The sequence below is a fragment of the Periplaneta americana genome, chromosome 10, assembly GCF_040183065.1.
Source record: "Periplaneta americana isolate PAMFEO1 chromosome 10, P.americana_PAMFEO1_priV1, whole genome shotgun sequence".
NCBI classification, from domain to species: domain Eukaryota; kingdom Metazoa; phylum Arthropoda; class Insecta; order Blattodea; family Blattidae; genus Periplaneta; species Periplaneta americana.
The window spans coordinates 163,749,181-163,766,913 of NC_091126.1; the positions used below are offsets into that span (position 1 = coordinate 163,749,181).

Genomic DNA, 17,733 nt, shown 5'->3' on the forward strand with positions numbered 1-17,733 from the left:
CTCCTAATCCAGTAAAGCGGAACAGTGCTTGCAGTACTGTTGTGTCATTCATTTCACTCAGTTTTCTAGTTTTAGTACTTACAGTATAAAGTGCAAGTGAGTTTATCTACTGCTTTAAACTAAAATAGCCCCTGTATATTCAAACCTAAGGACAAAAATAAAATCATGGATTGCGATGAACGAAGCTTTCACTACAGATGGAAAAATAGTAATGTGTCAAGTGTGCGGTAAAAAAATCATCGGGTGCTCTATGAAATCACAACTGTAGAGTCTTACCTATCCTATACCTGCCAGATATTTATATTAAATATTTTCATGATTTTACTGTACATATTTTGGTACATATTCAGCTTATTTTTCTTACATAAATATGTACATATTTCAGACCTTGATATTACATAAAAATCCGGTCCCTATTCATAAGCTGTTCAATAGACAGACAGTGTTTGTAATACCTGGAAGTTCTGATTTGGGGTAGATACAAAATGTTGAATAAAATTATTCTTCAACACCCAATCACAATATAAGTCTGAAATCTCATTAAGGCACGAAGATAGAACTGTGGTCTAGATTTCTACGACGTAACAGACCAGTACTTACCTCCCAAGGCAGCGCGGTGTCGGGTTCAACGTGCTGAGCTTCTATCTCCTCCGTCACGATCTCCTGTGTATCATCGCCAGAAGTGATCACCTGTAGCATAAGAAGAACTCTCATGTATATCAATCCGTGACGCGACATCTCAAGAAAGGACGAAGGAGGGCAGCCGACTGCTGGTCTCACGTCCACATGCCTCAACAGAGGTGAAAAATAATTCAACCAGTACGGTGGTAACCGGAGTGCTGCATTGGAGTTAAATCGCTCGCTTGAACTCGGTCGAGTGTCGCACCCTCGAGTGAGATACGATCGGTCGTGATACGCTCGTAATAAATAGAAGCACAGTACAAGACATGTCTTATCTTGTATGGAAGGCGACAGATAAGATATACATATGGTTTGCTCACACGGTAAAAATAAGGATTTATTTTCTGCGTTTATGACAAACGTTTAATAGAACAGTCAATGGAACGTACTAAAACAGGAACATGAAGTTGTAAATAAAATAGTATGAAAAACTTCGATATACAGCTATTATTGCTAATTAATAATTATTCAATATTTGATTTACCACATATATAATATGATAGATCCATACATAGTGTTCCGCCTATATACTGACACAATGTAGAAACGTTTTACAAAATATTATTGATATAGCAGTAAATTGATAACAATATTAGTACAGAGATAACGTCACAGAAAATATAATAAAACGAATAATCATGCTGCACAACTGTTACAGACGAAAAGATTGATACACTTATTATTATTATTATTATTATTATTATTATTATTATTATTATTATTATTAGAATACTTGATACAGTTCTTGCATTATCGTGATTGTCTTCGTTTATAATAATTACATTTACATCCAATAACATCTATCACATGTGGCAAAAACAAAATCTCTCCTGTGTGGAAAAAAAAAACATTTACCTATTACATTTATATTACATTTTAAAGCAAGTTTTGTAGTTGTACTATGGAGAGGTTAGTTAAACACTGCAAAGTTTTGAAATTATAAACATCTATGATGTTACTACACAGTTCATCACTGTAACAGAACGAATGTTTAACGCTCGGCTTAAACCGTCCGAGGATTTATCGCTCGTGACAATTTTACCCATCACGCATGTGCGCTACCTATCGAATTATGCTATTAACTACTTGGCGCTCGAGCGAAAACGTCTGATGCAGACCTCGGGTGGTAACGTACGTGGTTTACCCCAAGCCGTTATAGCTGGTTTTCCTAACCGGATTTCGCTACCTATCGTAGCTCCCCAAATTCATCATGATGCTGGGTAGGCACCGATCCCATACACTGGTCGAAATTTTATGACGGAATTCCTTCCCCGTAAGACAGAGATGTATAAGAAATAGCGCGCGAATGATCTTCGATCCTACCTGGCAGTAGTTTACAGGGTGGAAGGGAACCTATTACATTAATTCACAGAGGTAATAGATCAAGACAATGCGAACAACTTTTGTCAAATAAGTTTTTCGATACGTTCATTAGTTTTAAGAATACGAAATGCAACGTATTGCGACGCTGCAAAGAGTATAGTACGTCGCCGGCAATGTGCGCCTGTGTCAGGTGAATCCATTTAGTTACGCCAAGGAGTGTTTGCGTCAGTCGCTTGCCTTCGGACTGGTCGGATGTCATGCATAGGATAGAACGGCATGTTTCTAGTACCGTACAGTTAAGCTGTACTGCTTCCTTTACTGACCGTTCGCCCTTATCGCTACTCCGGAGCTCTCCCCACTACTCCTATTACTTCACTCTTTCGCGTCGTCTACCTGTCAGGACTAAATAATAGGTCCGTACCAATGGTCACTGCTCCGCTGCCGGGGTGAGCAACTCCACTCCGCAAGACTTGCGAGAGGAGAATGTAAACAAAAACGTCTCATCAGATACATTTCGATCAAATCACTTTAGATCAAAATGTTAAATATTGAATGAATTAATTGAAAGAACACACAATAGATATAACACGTAATTTAAAGATACGATGATTATAACTTGACAAACTATTGCAATTTTCGAGGCTTAACGTAGTACTAGGGCCAAATAAACATAATAAACTTTTCATTGATGTGTCACAGCATTAAATAGAAGGAAAAAAACGCACATATATTCATACAATACACATTATAGAACGTATAATTGTATGATAATAAGTATATTATTAGGTGTTAAAGAATAAAAAAAATATTAATGTACTTGTACAGTAGTGGCAAAAAAAACCGGACCGACTCTTGTAGCAGATTTCAGAGTCACAGATTCAAATTTTGCTAGTCACAAAACACATCCATCTTGTATAATTAATTGTAACAATGACATTTATTGCATTTGTTCGATTCTTACCGTCTTTTGTTTCCTTCAGTGCCTCAAACTTACAGACGAAAAAACTTTGAGAGTTTTATTTTCATCTGGCATCAATATTACATTTCTACCTCTATTCGGCAAAGATAACTGCGTATTTTTACATTAAATAGCAGTGCATACCTCTGGCTTCATTATCCATATTGAAATTAACACAGTTTGACACAATACACAGCACAGGATTCTTTTGTATCAGCTACAAGGGTGGGTCGGTTTTTTTTTTTTTTTGCCACTACTGTATATTACTTTTAGATCGCAAGACATAAATATATGATTGAAATAGGTCAACTGTTAGGTTTTAGAGAATCGAAAATTATATTAACGTACAATACCGGTCCTTTAGATCACAGGGCATAATAATGTGGATTTGGATATATATTATAGCCAAAGGCATCCAATTTACATTAAATTTATGAGTTATTTCTTAATTAATAAAGGGAATGCTATCGATTACAAAAACATAATCTAATGCATTGCAAATAACGGATTACATGAAAACCTAAAAACTAAACATGAATGAAACGAGTGTTTCGCCCAGATTTATGCATATGCTCTGTGACAAATGAAGAGACCACTGCAAGAATGATGGATGTCACTTTCTTGTCGAAAATGAACCAAGACTGTTAATGCATAACTTAAGACATATAGAATGTACATACAGAGTTATATGGCATTAACACTGATAGTCATTGTCCAGTAATGATCGGAAAATCACAGTTAAGCTTTGAGCGCTAAGCATTTCAAACTTTCAATTGCTTCTCCTGCAAAATGTATTCTAAATGACATCCATCATTCTTGCAGTGGACCCTTCAAATGTTAATAAACTTAATGAAAAGTTTCATTCACAAAAGTTAACGAAATTTAGTTACTCAACACAGCAAAAGTGCTCAACAGTGTGGGCTAGTCATGTGTATAACGCTACTGTTTCTATTAACATGGCGGGGTGAACATGCTCAGAAAGGTTTCAATTTTGGACAGAACACCAGCGCCCCATGTGAGTCAAGGTGATAATATATAACGTCTTTGGTTCAGCCAGTGGATGAACCAAATTAAATATTTAGGGATCATTATGGACTCTCATCTCAACTTCCGAGATCACATCCAATCCCTTCTTCGTAAGGCCAACGGGCTGATAGACACTATCCCATTCTGGCGGCCTTAACTCCTGACAACCTGAGGGTAGGACTTACCATGTATAAGGCCCTCATTCGCTCTGTCATTACCTATGCCGCACCCGCATGGGGGTTTGCGGCAGTGTCCCATCTCCGTAAACTCCAAGTTGTCCAAAACCAGGTGATTCGACTCATTACCCATCTCCCCCGAGTCGCCTAGAGAAGAAAGTTCCATGATGAACTAGAGTTGCCAACCATAGACGAGTTCATTGCTCGACTGGCTAGGAACCTGTATGCGGAAGCTCGTGCTAACCCCAACCCGCTCATATCTGGCCTCGGCCAGTATGATCCTAGGTTACGGCGTAGACACCAGATAGGTCCATTAGCTATACTATTGAGACAGGAGGACAGGGAGGCTGGCGTTACTCCCAGGTTTTGGTAGCCACGACTCAACTTCATGAGACTCCTTGGATAGTGCAACCGCTGTAAAATGACCTTGTCTTAACTGGGCTAAACAAAATCCCTCCCTAACATTATCTACTTTTGTTGATCGATGGAACTATAATAGAGCCAATTGGCTAGTATATATCCATCGATTCATAGAGTCATTCTACCTAAGAGCCAACTGGCTAGTCCCTGATATTGAGACAACTCATCCTGCCTAAGGTTTTTCCGTGGTTTTCCTAAGGCGCTAAGACAAATGTCGGGATGAGCCCTAAAAGAAATGGGCCACGGACCTGCACTCATATCCCCATGAATCTCCTTAATTAACTCTAAATTAATTAACAATTACATCTCTCCCCCCTCTTCGCAATTGAGCCATCATATAGCCAAATGGCTGGTCTCGAAATTGAGACAAATCAACAAGGCTCATGACCTCCTACATAATAGCCAAATTGGCTAGTCTCTTATATGAGACAACTCATCCTGCCTAAGGTATTCCGTGGTTTTCCTCAGGCGTAAGACAAATGTCGGGATGAGCCCTATAAGAAATGGGCCACGGACCTATATCCCCTTCCCCATATATTCCACCTTTATTATAAATGATGTATGTCCTAGTTCAGATAATATTAATAGTCTATTAAATATACGAGGTCACTCAATAAGTCGCAAATTGAAAGGACAGGGACCTCTCAAATTGCAGATTAGATTTCACGGCGCTTCTTCCGACGGCCTTCACCTGCTTTGTCATCGAACAACAGATGACGGCGTCTTGCCATCCTAACGGCAAACACCAGCCAAATCCTCCTCGCCCCGTTCCGTGATCAATTGATCAATCTCAGCCCCCCTCGCGTATGTGGTACCTAAGAGGTTACGTCGAATTTCGGCTTCCCCTTCAAAATTTTCTAGAGCTCCTTCAGGGGAGCAGCGTAACCCGGAGTGAGACTAGTGGCCAACAGGCTTGGAGCTCACATATTTAGTTTTGTACAGCCCCCAACCCACTTGCAAGGACGCGTTTTGCGTACCTTTTAAATTTTCCTCCCAATTCTCCTTCGATTTTTCGATTTTTCGATTTTCGAGCCAGTGATTTGACGATTCCTCGCTAGGTGTTTCGCCGTTGGGATTATTAAAGGGGATAGGTCAACGCCGGTCCGCAGAGGTGTCACTCCCTACGCCGAATACGACGTTTTATTGCATGTTTTGCTGAAATTTCGTCTGAATTTCGCCGTAGTATACAGTTCATTGAAGTTAATCTCAATAAAAGTCAGTCATCTCGTTTTGCTAAGCATATTTACCATGACTGCATATGTAAGGCTTCGCTGGATCACTGGCTCTAGGAAGAAACTGTCTACTGGAAGGAATGGAGAACGGGAAAAGAGTTCGGGACAGAAGAAGATAACAAATGATAGTCAAAATTAGGTTACATGGCTCATGTATCATTGAGTGTAAATAGTAACCACTGCCACCGCAATTGGGCTTTGCCTGTTATGTTCAATAAATGAATGACTGAATGAATGAATAAATGAATAAATGAATGAATGAATAAATAAATGAATGAATAAATAAATAAATAAAAATAAATAAAAAATTAATATATATATATATCCATTTGCAGTGTGAATAAATAAATACATACATATATAACATTACATTACATAAAATATAGCATAGCATTGCATAGCATAGCATAGCATAGCATAACATAAAACATAACATAACATACATACATACATACATACATACATACATACATACATACATACATACATACATACATACATACATACATACATACATACATACATACATATTGTGCAGAGGCTGAAACGAAGGTGAAAAATAAGAAAGATTGGAGAATGCGGGTTTGCAGTGAAAGACCTGCCACTGGGCAGAGAACTACGAAACGAAAAAAAAAATGGAAAATTTGTAATGCCACAAGTGATTTATCTGGAGGAGTTCAAAATTACGACTTATACTTGTTAGGAATATTATCAACAGTAATCTCACTAGAGGTTTTGATTTATCTAGAGAAAACCAAAACTCGAGTGGGATGTAATTGACTATTACACGATTACAAGAAAGTATATAAAGATTAGAAGTAACGAAGTACTCCAATACAATAAAATATTAATTGACTTACGAAAATACAAAACTGTCTTCAAATTTATACCATCTCAACATTATAAATATTACGCTAGTAGATGGCAGTAGTGTGTTATGAATAGTTGTTTTCTTATCAGTTGTGCCAACTATGGAATCTTCATTGAACCCTGTGGACTGTTACTGGTCAAGAAAGCTTTGTTGATTCAGTTTCATTTTTATTGAAACAGTTGCATTCAACTTCATTTATCCCGATCCCAGTAATCAACGTAACTTTACAGATGATTTTCAATAAATCTTAGTATTAAACAATCTCTGATACGTGACTATTCATTATATCATATAACAGAAGCTATAACATAACCTAAATAATATAAACGAGTGTTTGAAAAGTTTTAATTAGGGATGATGAAATAAACAAACGTTTTAATTAACGAACACGAAATAAAAAATAAACATGAATAATTTTAAAAGAAACAATTATTGAAAGTAGGTACAATTTTCAAATTTGAATGTTTTAGTGGTTGGTGGTTCAGTTGATCTTATATTGGACGTGTGCGTAAAAGAAGTGAACTCGTTGATGTACATGATGTATCCCTCAACTTATTCAGGATTTCCGAATGGTGCTCTTCATTTATTTGTAAATACGGTTTCAGGGAAGATGCATAGCTATGACCAGTGATCTTTATTAATTCTTGTTCTTGAATGCCAATGCGAGTCATATTTGAAAGTGCTGTGCATCGACTGGAATGGTTTGTAATTTTCTGTTTTTGACGTCCAGACCAGTGCAGTTTGAAATGTTGGCAAACAAAGAAACAAATGCTAGGGTAGTGACAAAAATAAACAAATGCTAGGGACGCGATAAAATTAAACAAATGCTAGGGACGCGATAAAATTGTGCGATAAGCAGCCATGATTGGTTGAAAGACGTCCTTTCGCACCGTTTTATTGGTCAAAAGTAGTGTGACGTAGTAAAAGTGTAATAGAATAAAACGAACTAATAATACAAGATAACATTTCAAAAACGTGCAAAAAGAGACATCTTATTCACGCAACATTAGTTTATTCTAGAGTCGGAGAACTGAGTCACTGATATAAAAGATCCTTAAATCATAACGATAACAAAAATATATAATTTACCTAGTTTTACCGAAGAAACAGTCTAAACTCCGTGGGGTCAGTCACTGATTCCGCCATTGGTAGGTAGTTGGTGTAACAATCGCCAATGGTATGTGATTGTTAATAAGAGTAGATTACATACATACATACATGCATGCATACATACATACATACACACATACACACATACATACATACATACATACATACATACATACATACAGTCGACCTGGTTGGCAAGTTGGTATAGCGCTGGCCTTCTATGCCCAAGGTTGCGGGTTCGATCCCGGGCCAGGTCGATGGCATTTAAGTGTGCTTAAATGCGACAGGCTCATGTCAGTAGATTTACTGGCATGTAAAAGAACTCCTGCGGGACAAAATTCCGGCACATCCGGCGACGCTGATATAACCTCTGCAGTTGCGAGCGTCGTTAAATAAAACATAACTTTTTTACATACATACATACATACATACATACATACATACATACATACATACATACATACATACATACATACATACATACATACATACATACATACATACATACATACATACATACATACATACGGCTTTTAAGGAACCCAGAGGTTTATTGCCGCCGCCACATAAGCCCGCCATCGGTCCCTATCCTGAGCAAGATTAATTCAGTCTCTATCACCATATCCCACCTCTCTCAAATCCATTTTTATATTATCCTTCCATCTACGTCTCGGCCTCCCCAAAGGCCTTATTCCCTCCGGTCTCCCAACTAACATTCTATATTCATTTCTGGATTCACCCATAAGTGCTACATGCCCTGCCCATCTCAAGCATCTTGATTTAATGTTCCTAAATATGTTAGGTGAAGAATACAATGCGTGCAGTTCTGCGTTGTGTAACTTTCTCCATTCTCCTGTAACTACATTCCTCTTAGTCCCAAATATTTTCCTAAGCACCTTATTCTCAAACACCCTAAACCTCTGTTCCTCTCTCAACGCGAGAGTCCAAGTTTCCAACCATACAGTACAACCGGTAATATCAATGTTTTATAAATTCTAAGTTTAAGATTTTTTGAGAGCAGACTGGATGGCAAAATTTTCTCAACCGAATAATAAAAGGCATTTCTCATATCCATTCTGAGTTTAATTTCCTCCCCAAGTATCATTTACATTTGTTACTGTTTTTTCAAGGTATTTCAATTTTTCCACCTCTTCAAAGGATAAAATTCCAATTTTTATATTTTCGTTTCTTACAATATTCTGATCACGAAACATAATCATGTATTTTGTCTTTTCGGGATTTACTTCCAAACCTATCTCTTTACTTACTTCAAGTAAAATGTCCCTGTTTTTCTCTAATAGTTTGTGGATTTTCTCCTAACTTTTCACGTCATCTGCATAGACAAGCAGCTGATGTAACCCGTTCAATTCAATACCCTCTCTGTTATCCTGGATTTTCCTACTGGCATACTTTGGAGCAAGGTTAGAAAATAAAGGTGACAGTACATCTCTTTGCTTTAGCCGGCACTTAATTGGAAAAGCATTTGACAGAAACTGACCTATACGGATTTTGCTGTGCGTTTCACTGAGGCACACTTTGATTAATTGAACTAGTTCTTGGAAATACTGTTGAGCCAATGGGAACAGTAGACAAGCTCAAAGATTGTATCGGGAACAAGTACCCACGTAGGAAACATCCGGCCCATTCCATTTTTCCACGACTGTACCAAAAGTTAAGGGAAGGAGGGCACGTGGTGCCAAATTACATTTCCATTTCCACACAACTATTTTTGCTTATAGCTTTCGACTCATTCATTTCCGAACCATGGTTCCTTATCTCAAATTGATACAAGTGCCCTTCGCCATCATCCATGAAAATTTGTAACACCATATAAAATATATATGCTGTTAAAAAAAACATTCAATACTTCGAGGAATATACTTCTCATCAAAACAAGGAAAAAAATGTTTAATAAACATGAAGTCTTAAAATGAATATCTTCCGAGATATGAGTACTTTTTCTTCAACATTATAAGATGTGCTCAATGTGATTTTCATTTAAAAAATATCACTCAATATTCTAAGTGGTGATAGTAGGCTGTTCATCAAAACAAGACAAAGAATTCTAATAAACACGAGTCCTAAAATTAATATCTTTCGAGTCCACCGCTGCGGAGTAACGATTAGCCTTCCTAACCTTGAAACAAGCGAGACCGGGTCCAAATCCTGGTTGTGGTTGGGACAAGTTATCTGGTCTTTTCCGAGGATTTCCCTCAACACATTAAGAGCAAATGCTGGGTAACTTTCTGCGATGGCCCCTGGACTCATTTCGCTGGCATTATCATCCCACATAATTCAGACGCTAGATAAACATAACATTTGGTAAAATAAACCACTAAGAAAAATTATATATCTTTCGAATATTCAGCACATTTTCTTCAAGATAATAGGAGATGCTCAATGTGATTTCCATTAATTTCAAAGCATGCTCCTTTCCTACGTCTTAGAAATCACAATTTGCTACCTTTTTGTTTCCTCCATTTCCGATATGATGTTGTACACCCAACAAGTATCAAGTAAAAATCTCACATTACAACAGGGCCGGGCATGAGAGCGGCTCCATTTAGCCGGCTAGAGCTGCTCTCGCTCCGCAAGGCACTTCAATTCCAAGCCAGAGCAGAACGCTCACGCAGTGGCGGACTCGCATTACAGCTACCTTCCCTGCATTAATGTAACAAGACCCACGGTTGTTCTAGTCATTCAGTCTGTCAGTACATAATAGTTTATAAGGATATTACATCAATCCATTGTGCAGTACAGACTTTATAACACTCTTATTAATTTAATGGAATAAACTTCGCTCTATGCACACAAACAAATCATTAGGCTTATTTACATAACCCATACGCACATACTGCAATCTCCTCACCACGGTTCCAGGAGACAGGCGTATGGCTTCCACTTCCCCTACTTGCTGTGGACAGAGTTCATATGCCAATATAATTAAACATCGTTTGATGAAGTTACCTTCGTTGAATGTTTTCAATTCCTTTGCAATTTCGTGGAAAATTTTGTAGCTAATTCTCATAGCCGATTCACTAAGTGCATTATTGTCATCCTATTAATATAATATAATATAATATAATATAATATAATATAATATAATATAATATAATATAATATAATATAATATAATATAATATAATACAATATAATATGACATGACATAATATGTAACTTTTTATAATATTCTAATATGATATGATATATATGGTATGATATTATAATGTGATACGATATGATATGGTATTATATATGATATATCATAAATTGTAATATACTATGCTATGATATAACGTAATACTTGTATAATTTAAAATTAAATATTACTAAATGTATAATAACTTATAATGCAATATAAATATCAAACAGATACTCTAATATAATGTACCTGAGGAACATTTTCTTTAAGTTGTATTAATTTATGGCGTTCATTACCAACATATTTGTCATATTCAGTAGCATGCTGTAAAGAATAATGCCGTTGGATATTGAACTTCTTAATCAGTTGGAGTGTTTTAAGACAAATTAAACACTTTGCTAATCCACTGCTCTCTACGAAAAAGAACTCGTCCTCCCATGATACATTAAAAGCACTGGGAGTAGCGGGGCCGCTTTAGTGTATGAGCGGAAGCTCCGTCTTCAAAGTTCGCCATCATACTGCAGAGTCACCACTGCACCGACACTGAATGACGTACAGTATGCATACGTCACAGCGCTCGGAAGAACCGCTCTTTAAAGCACACAGCGCTCATTTCTCAGAATCGAGTAATGTGCCCAGCCCTGCATTACAAGATATGCTGTTCTTGCATTCCCAATTTCAAAGCCCTTATTTCTTACGAGGTTAAATTATAACACTTTTTTCTTGTATTTCTGACTACTACCCCCGTCCATATTACTGAGTGTTCTTTTTAAATGGAAATTACATTGAGCATTTAATATGATGTTGGGTAACTAGTACTTATACTATATCTCGGAAGATATTAAATTTAGAACGCATGTTTACTAGACTTGTTTTCTTGTTCTGATGAATAATGCCACCTCTCAAAATAGCGAATTCTTGCTTTTATTAGTAGGTTATTTTCGACGCTTTATCTGTGGGAAGCGATGAGAGGGGAAACTCGAAGTACCCGGGGAAACCAGAACCAGTTGCTTTGTTTACTTGGAACTTGAGATTAACGGGATTTGAATAAAGTCTCAGACTAGAAAAACGAATGCTCTATCCAGTATGCTGCGTTTACGTGTTATTCAGGAGTAGTCATGTCATTTTAGGACGGAAGTAATAAATAATAAATATTTCATTAATTGTTCAAAATTGATGACATCACGCAGAATTACTTTAGTTTTGTTGCTTGAATTACATAAAAAGAGTTTGAACGATTTTACATGTACTCTAAACTCAAGATAATCGCAGTCCATAGCTATAATTTTTTTCCACTCGTGTAAAATTCGATACTCTGGTAATCCAACCCCAAACCTCCCCTGTCGTGAAACACGAGGAGCTGCACAAGTTTAATATCCGGAGAGCTAACAGGCACCTGGAATTGGTGATGGGAGGTGTACTATCGAATATTAATTTAATCTGCGTAGATCCTATGGAATCACAAAAACAAACACTGAAAATAACTTTCTTGTGCCCTCAATGAAATGAAAGTACTTTTGATGACTATATGTATAAGTTACAAACGGCTTTCAGAGAACGTCCTCAAATAACCCTGCAATCGGTCCCTATCCTGAGCAAGATTAATCCAGTCCCCACCATCACATCCTACCTCATACAAATCCATTTTAATATTGTCTTCCCATCTGCGTCTCGGTCTCCTCAAAGGTATTTTTCCCCCCGACTTTCCAACTAACACTATATATAGAACTCCTACAAAAGACCTTTGTGCGAGATCGTGCGTATTTGCTTGCTTTCCGCACAAAACCAATACGCGGTAAGTGTGAAATACCACATTCAGTATTCCCAACGTAACACACATAACAATTTCCCTCTTCTTACCGCTTAAGCACCATATTCATTTTACTGCTTTAGGCTTTTAACATATTATTTTTAGAGACGTTTAACATAGTAATAATTATGAATTGGAAACTTACCACTGCAATTTCACCTAAATTGCACTGTTAATTATTGTTTTTAAATATTGGCAAAAATTAAGTAAACTCTACAACACCACAAAAGTTACTGCATTTGTAATGCAAGTAACATTAAGGAAGCCGTGAAAAAATCAACAAGATTCCAGATGCCGATGTTATTACTGCAATATGTTATATAAATAATATTCTTAAAATATTAAAATGAAAAATAAATCATTACATAACCTTACCGTTTGTTTTAAGTTCGCATTTATAGACTGGGGGGGGGGGAAGACAGACGTATATCACGGCCTGCTGGAATATAGTAGACACAAAATATTTTATAGCAACAATGTTGAAGATAGATATATTTGTTTTCCAAAGTTGCCGTCATTGAACAGAAACCAAGATGGAGATTTCATTGCAACTAATTATAAATTCCTCTTTCAGGTATGTAATAAACGATCTTCGCACAAAATAATGTACGATACACGAGCGGTATGTTTGTTTTCATGTTCTCGGAAATTAAAAAAGCTCAACTACGTTTCGCTTTTTCAATCTTTACCTCGAACATGAAAACGTCAACATACCGCTATTGTAACGCATATTACTATTACTGTTTCGAGCACATGTAATTTACGTTCTATGAATCTGAGGTGCATGAAAATAGCACCAATGGAAAGAGAAACTCAAAAAGTTTAATTTCTTATCTTAAAGATGTTTAATGTGTCCCCCTTTGGTAACAAGGCACACATCAAGCCTACTGTACTCCAACCAAGAGAAAGTCTCAGGGGAATGAGACGCAGCGGGGTTATGCTATGAATGAATGTTGATGTCATAAGGTCACACACGTGGGTACCCGCATCTCCATTGGCTAACTCTCAAAGCACAAACGATAACACTGATACACGCATATTTATACTACCCTAGTTACAAAATTAGATCACGGTTAATTTCCAGGTCCTTTAATAGCTCCATACAGGAAATAACATATGCAGAAGATCGCATGTTTTTTAAACTGACGTTATAACGGTAATGTTATCTATCTACTTCGCTGTAATAGATGACGCAATAGTAAGCACATTCCTTTCACGGTTAATCTCCTGGTTGGAGAACAGTATAATCGAGTTCCACGTAGGTACGCGGATTTTCCGACCCCAGATTCTGAGGTTATGTCTGTTCACCTTACCAGAAAGATGAAAAGTGGCTTCGTCAGAAAACACAACGGAACGAATAAATTTATCAACGTTATCAATTAAAGACTGCATAGGGGAGTAGTGGGTACAGTGAGACACAAAATATTAAGACATATGTATGCAAGTGAAATTTCAAGTATTTTTAAAATCAAGTGCAATAGAAATGTACATTAAAACATGGAGTACAATAATACATAAACAGAAATGTTAATAGATAAAGGACATAATATACAAATGCAAATGTCTCACTGTTCCCATTCAGGAGGGTACAATGAGACACCACAGTGTCTATTAACGGACATTGAAATGATTTACATTTATTTCAAAAGAAAAGAAAGCTTGCTGTCTCTTTATCTTGCCATCTTCTGTAGACTTATTTAGAATCATTTTGATGTCTGACTTCGAAACCATTGAAACATCTGAAACATTTGGAAAAGTGAATTTTCCATGACTTTTCAAATTTTGCGAAAAAATAAAATGAATTTTGGTGACAACAAAGCTTATAATTATAATAATTTAATTTAATTCTTTATTATTTTTTAATATTTTCTTAAATTTTGTGAATAATTTTTTATTTAAGAAACTATTAAAATGTAATGTATCCATTATTTTAAGCTATAGTTCCTACATTGGTTACTAGTATGTTCATTTTTAATGTTAGTTACCGGTAAATGTAATATAATTAGGTTTATTTTTGCAAATAATTGGTAAATGGGAACAGTGAGACGTCTCAGTGTACCTTTCAATGGCATGTCTCACTGTTCCATTTATGCATAGTTCGTTTAAAAATGGTGCCATCACTTCAAAATCAAAACAAGAAAGACAGAACTTAGCCAAACATAACGTCAAATACCATAGTATTAGGTAACAAAACATTCATATTTATATCTCATTTGTATATCCAATTCATTAAACACAAGCCAAAATTTTACTTCTAGAGTGAAAAATTACGAATTATTTTTTCATCACTCACCTTTATAACTAGAATCAAATCGAGTATGAAAATACTGTTACTTTACTCATGCAACGTACAACTCCACTATTACAAACATTTCAACATCAAAATTTACCATCTAATAAAAAATGTCTTACTGTTCTCCCTGTCTCACTGTACCCACTTCTCCCCTTTATACAGAAATTTCTTCGTGGCACTTTGTTCTCTGCTTTTTGGGCTTGCAGCAATTGTAGTCGCTACGGATGAAATCGCAACCGCTTGCGAAGAGTCTTGCTCAAACCAGTGTACCATTTACGGTTTGTAGGTCCACAATAAGCCTGATAAGCCCCAGAGGCCCGGAGCCCCAAGCCCTTCCTATACCTATCAGCATCGGAAACCCGTACTATCCCCAGACTTCACTCTAGCTTATTTTCAATATTGCGGATGATAGATGAAATGAGGAGGAAGGTGGAAAGTGTTGGTGGAATGTAAGAGAGAATCGGGAGTACCCGAGAAAAACCCTCAGCAACTTCTGCTTTGTCCACCACAAATTCCATCACGACCTGGCTGGGAATCGAACCCGGGCCGCCTGGATGAAAGGTCAGCGTAATGGCTCGAGCCACAGACGCGGCATATTATGAGAAGACTTCCTGTGCGATGAGACAGGATATTCGGTAATCCAAGTGGTGATGTCATCCATTCACTCACTGTACATGTGCACACATCTGGGAATTCTCAGCTGTTGATGCTGAATTGTTTACAATGTTAACGCTCTTACGAAACTTGGTAAGGCATGTGAACTTGATGTCCCAGCAAAGAGCGATGCATTTTCGACTAGAAACATAATACGATTTATGGCTTCATTATTTTGGTTTCTGTCCCAGTCTGAAGATAAAATGTCATTGCTAGTAAAAGCACTGCGTCCTTCTTGGACAAATAAATGACACCAGACATTTTTATTCGCGTGTAAGAAACATTAAATAAAGAACTTACACAAATAAAAAAGGTATCCCCGTCACATGCCATGAAGGCACTTGGGGGGCATGGAGGTAGAGCCCCATCCTTTCCATGACCTCGGCACTAGAATGAGGAATGAGGTGGTGTGGTCGGCACCACGCTCCGACCGCCTTTTACCCCTCGGGAAAGATCCGGTACTCAATTTTATAGGAGGCTGACAAGCAAACGTTCTGATGGGTACAGATAAAAAAGTTAAATATTTTTCTTCCACCATGTTAATAATGTCAAAAGAAGTTTTTATATAAATTTTGGCCACTCGACCGCAATTACGAGGGCAGTAAAAAATAAGTTTACCAGGGACCGCTAACAGAAAAAAAAAAACAAAATTTCATTGGATAAATTTATTGGAACAGACACAGCAATTGTTGAGCTACCTTTCAACAAATTTTCCATCGGAATTCAGACAGTTCTCATATCATGGGATCGACAGAGATAGGTGCAGACGCAGTCAAACGCTGGTTCAGATCTGAGGCGGCTGACTTCTACGACACAAAAATTGATCCTATGGTATGACAAATGTCTCAATTCCAGTGAGATATAGCACAACAATTGTTGTATCTGTTTCAATAAATATTTCTATGTAATTGTGCTTTTTTCTATAAACGGCCCCAGGGAAAATCACTTCCTGGACGGCCTCACAATTGCGGTCGAGTGGCCAAAATTTGTATAAGCACTTCTTTTGACATTAAAATGGTGGAAGAAAAAAAGTAACTTTTTTATCTGCCCCCCTCAGAACGTTTGCTTATGAGTGAACCTCGGGGCCGTTCTGAAAGCTCGGCAACGAGAAAAATCCTGTCGCCACTCGGGATCGAACCCCGGACCTTCCAGTCCGTAGCCAGTTGCTCAACCAACTGAGCTACCCGGCCGCCGAACTTACACAAATACGAGTAGTAAATTTAGGTTAGATATAATAAGTGCAGTGTTACATTATTCTTATAGTTTTTAATTTATTGGAAAGTGAAGTTTTCGAGAATCTACTGTATGTTACTTTCTCAACAGACAGACCGAACAGAATATCTGAATACGGATCTCGTCTGAGGAAGAGGAATTAGTCTGATTCTTATACGAAGAATAAGAGAAATAAATTTACTCTACAAAAAGACCGACTTCGATATTTTCACATAAATCGACTTCCTAGTTTCCTCTGTACAAAAAAGTGGTGTTTGGCATTTTGCCTTTTACAGTCTTTATTGTCGCTCTATTTCTTTCTATGGCAGTCAGTTCATTATTTAGTCATAGGTGGCCATTTAATCTTACTGCAGTTTCCTATAAAATACACCCTTCTCTGTACACTACAGTACTGTCCGAATTTCACGAGAGGATCCCTGCGAGGGGAGTATGGTCCTTGCGGGGTAAGAGGAGAGAGTAAGCTAGTAACTCGGCGTTCTGGAAGGAGCAGGTGGATGGAAGTGGTGTCATTGGCCGGCTGGGACAAACAAGGCTCAGTGAATGGCCGGTCGGTTCCGTGTCGGGGATAGCTTATAAGAGTGGGGGAGAAACTCGCATTCCTTGCTCGGATCTTCTTGTGAAATGCGGACAGTAGGTGTGCCGGTGTTCTTCAGCTAAAACATTCAGGTCCTGTTTCATCAACAGGGGTTAAAACTTAACCTCGTGTTATACAACTTTAACTTGGATTTGACTGAAATTCTGTTTCATCAAAAGAAGTTAGTTTTAACACGTGGTTAACCTTAGACTTAATTTAACACCTGCTTT

General features: G+C 37.3%; 1 protein-coding gene across 4 annotated transcripts in view; it reads right to left on the bottom strand.

The window, feature by feature from the left end:
- Positions 1–17,733, bottom strand: part of CRMP (Collapsin Response Mediator Protein) — a 747,709-nt gene that overhangs the window by 539,804 nt on the left and 190,172 nt on the right. For all 4 annotated transcript variants that reach the window (XM_069838352.1, XM_069838349.1, XM_069838350.1 and 1 more), the window contains exon 4: positions 601–690. In XM_069838352.1, coding sequence (XP_069694453.1) covers positions 601–690 — 90 coding nt within the window. The remainder of the gene's footprint in view (positions 1–600; positions 691–17,733) is intronic.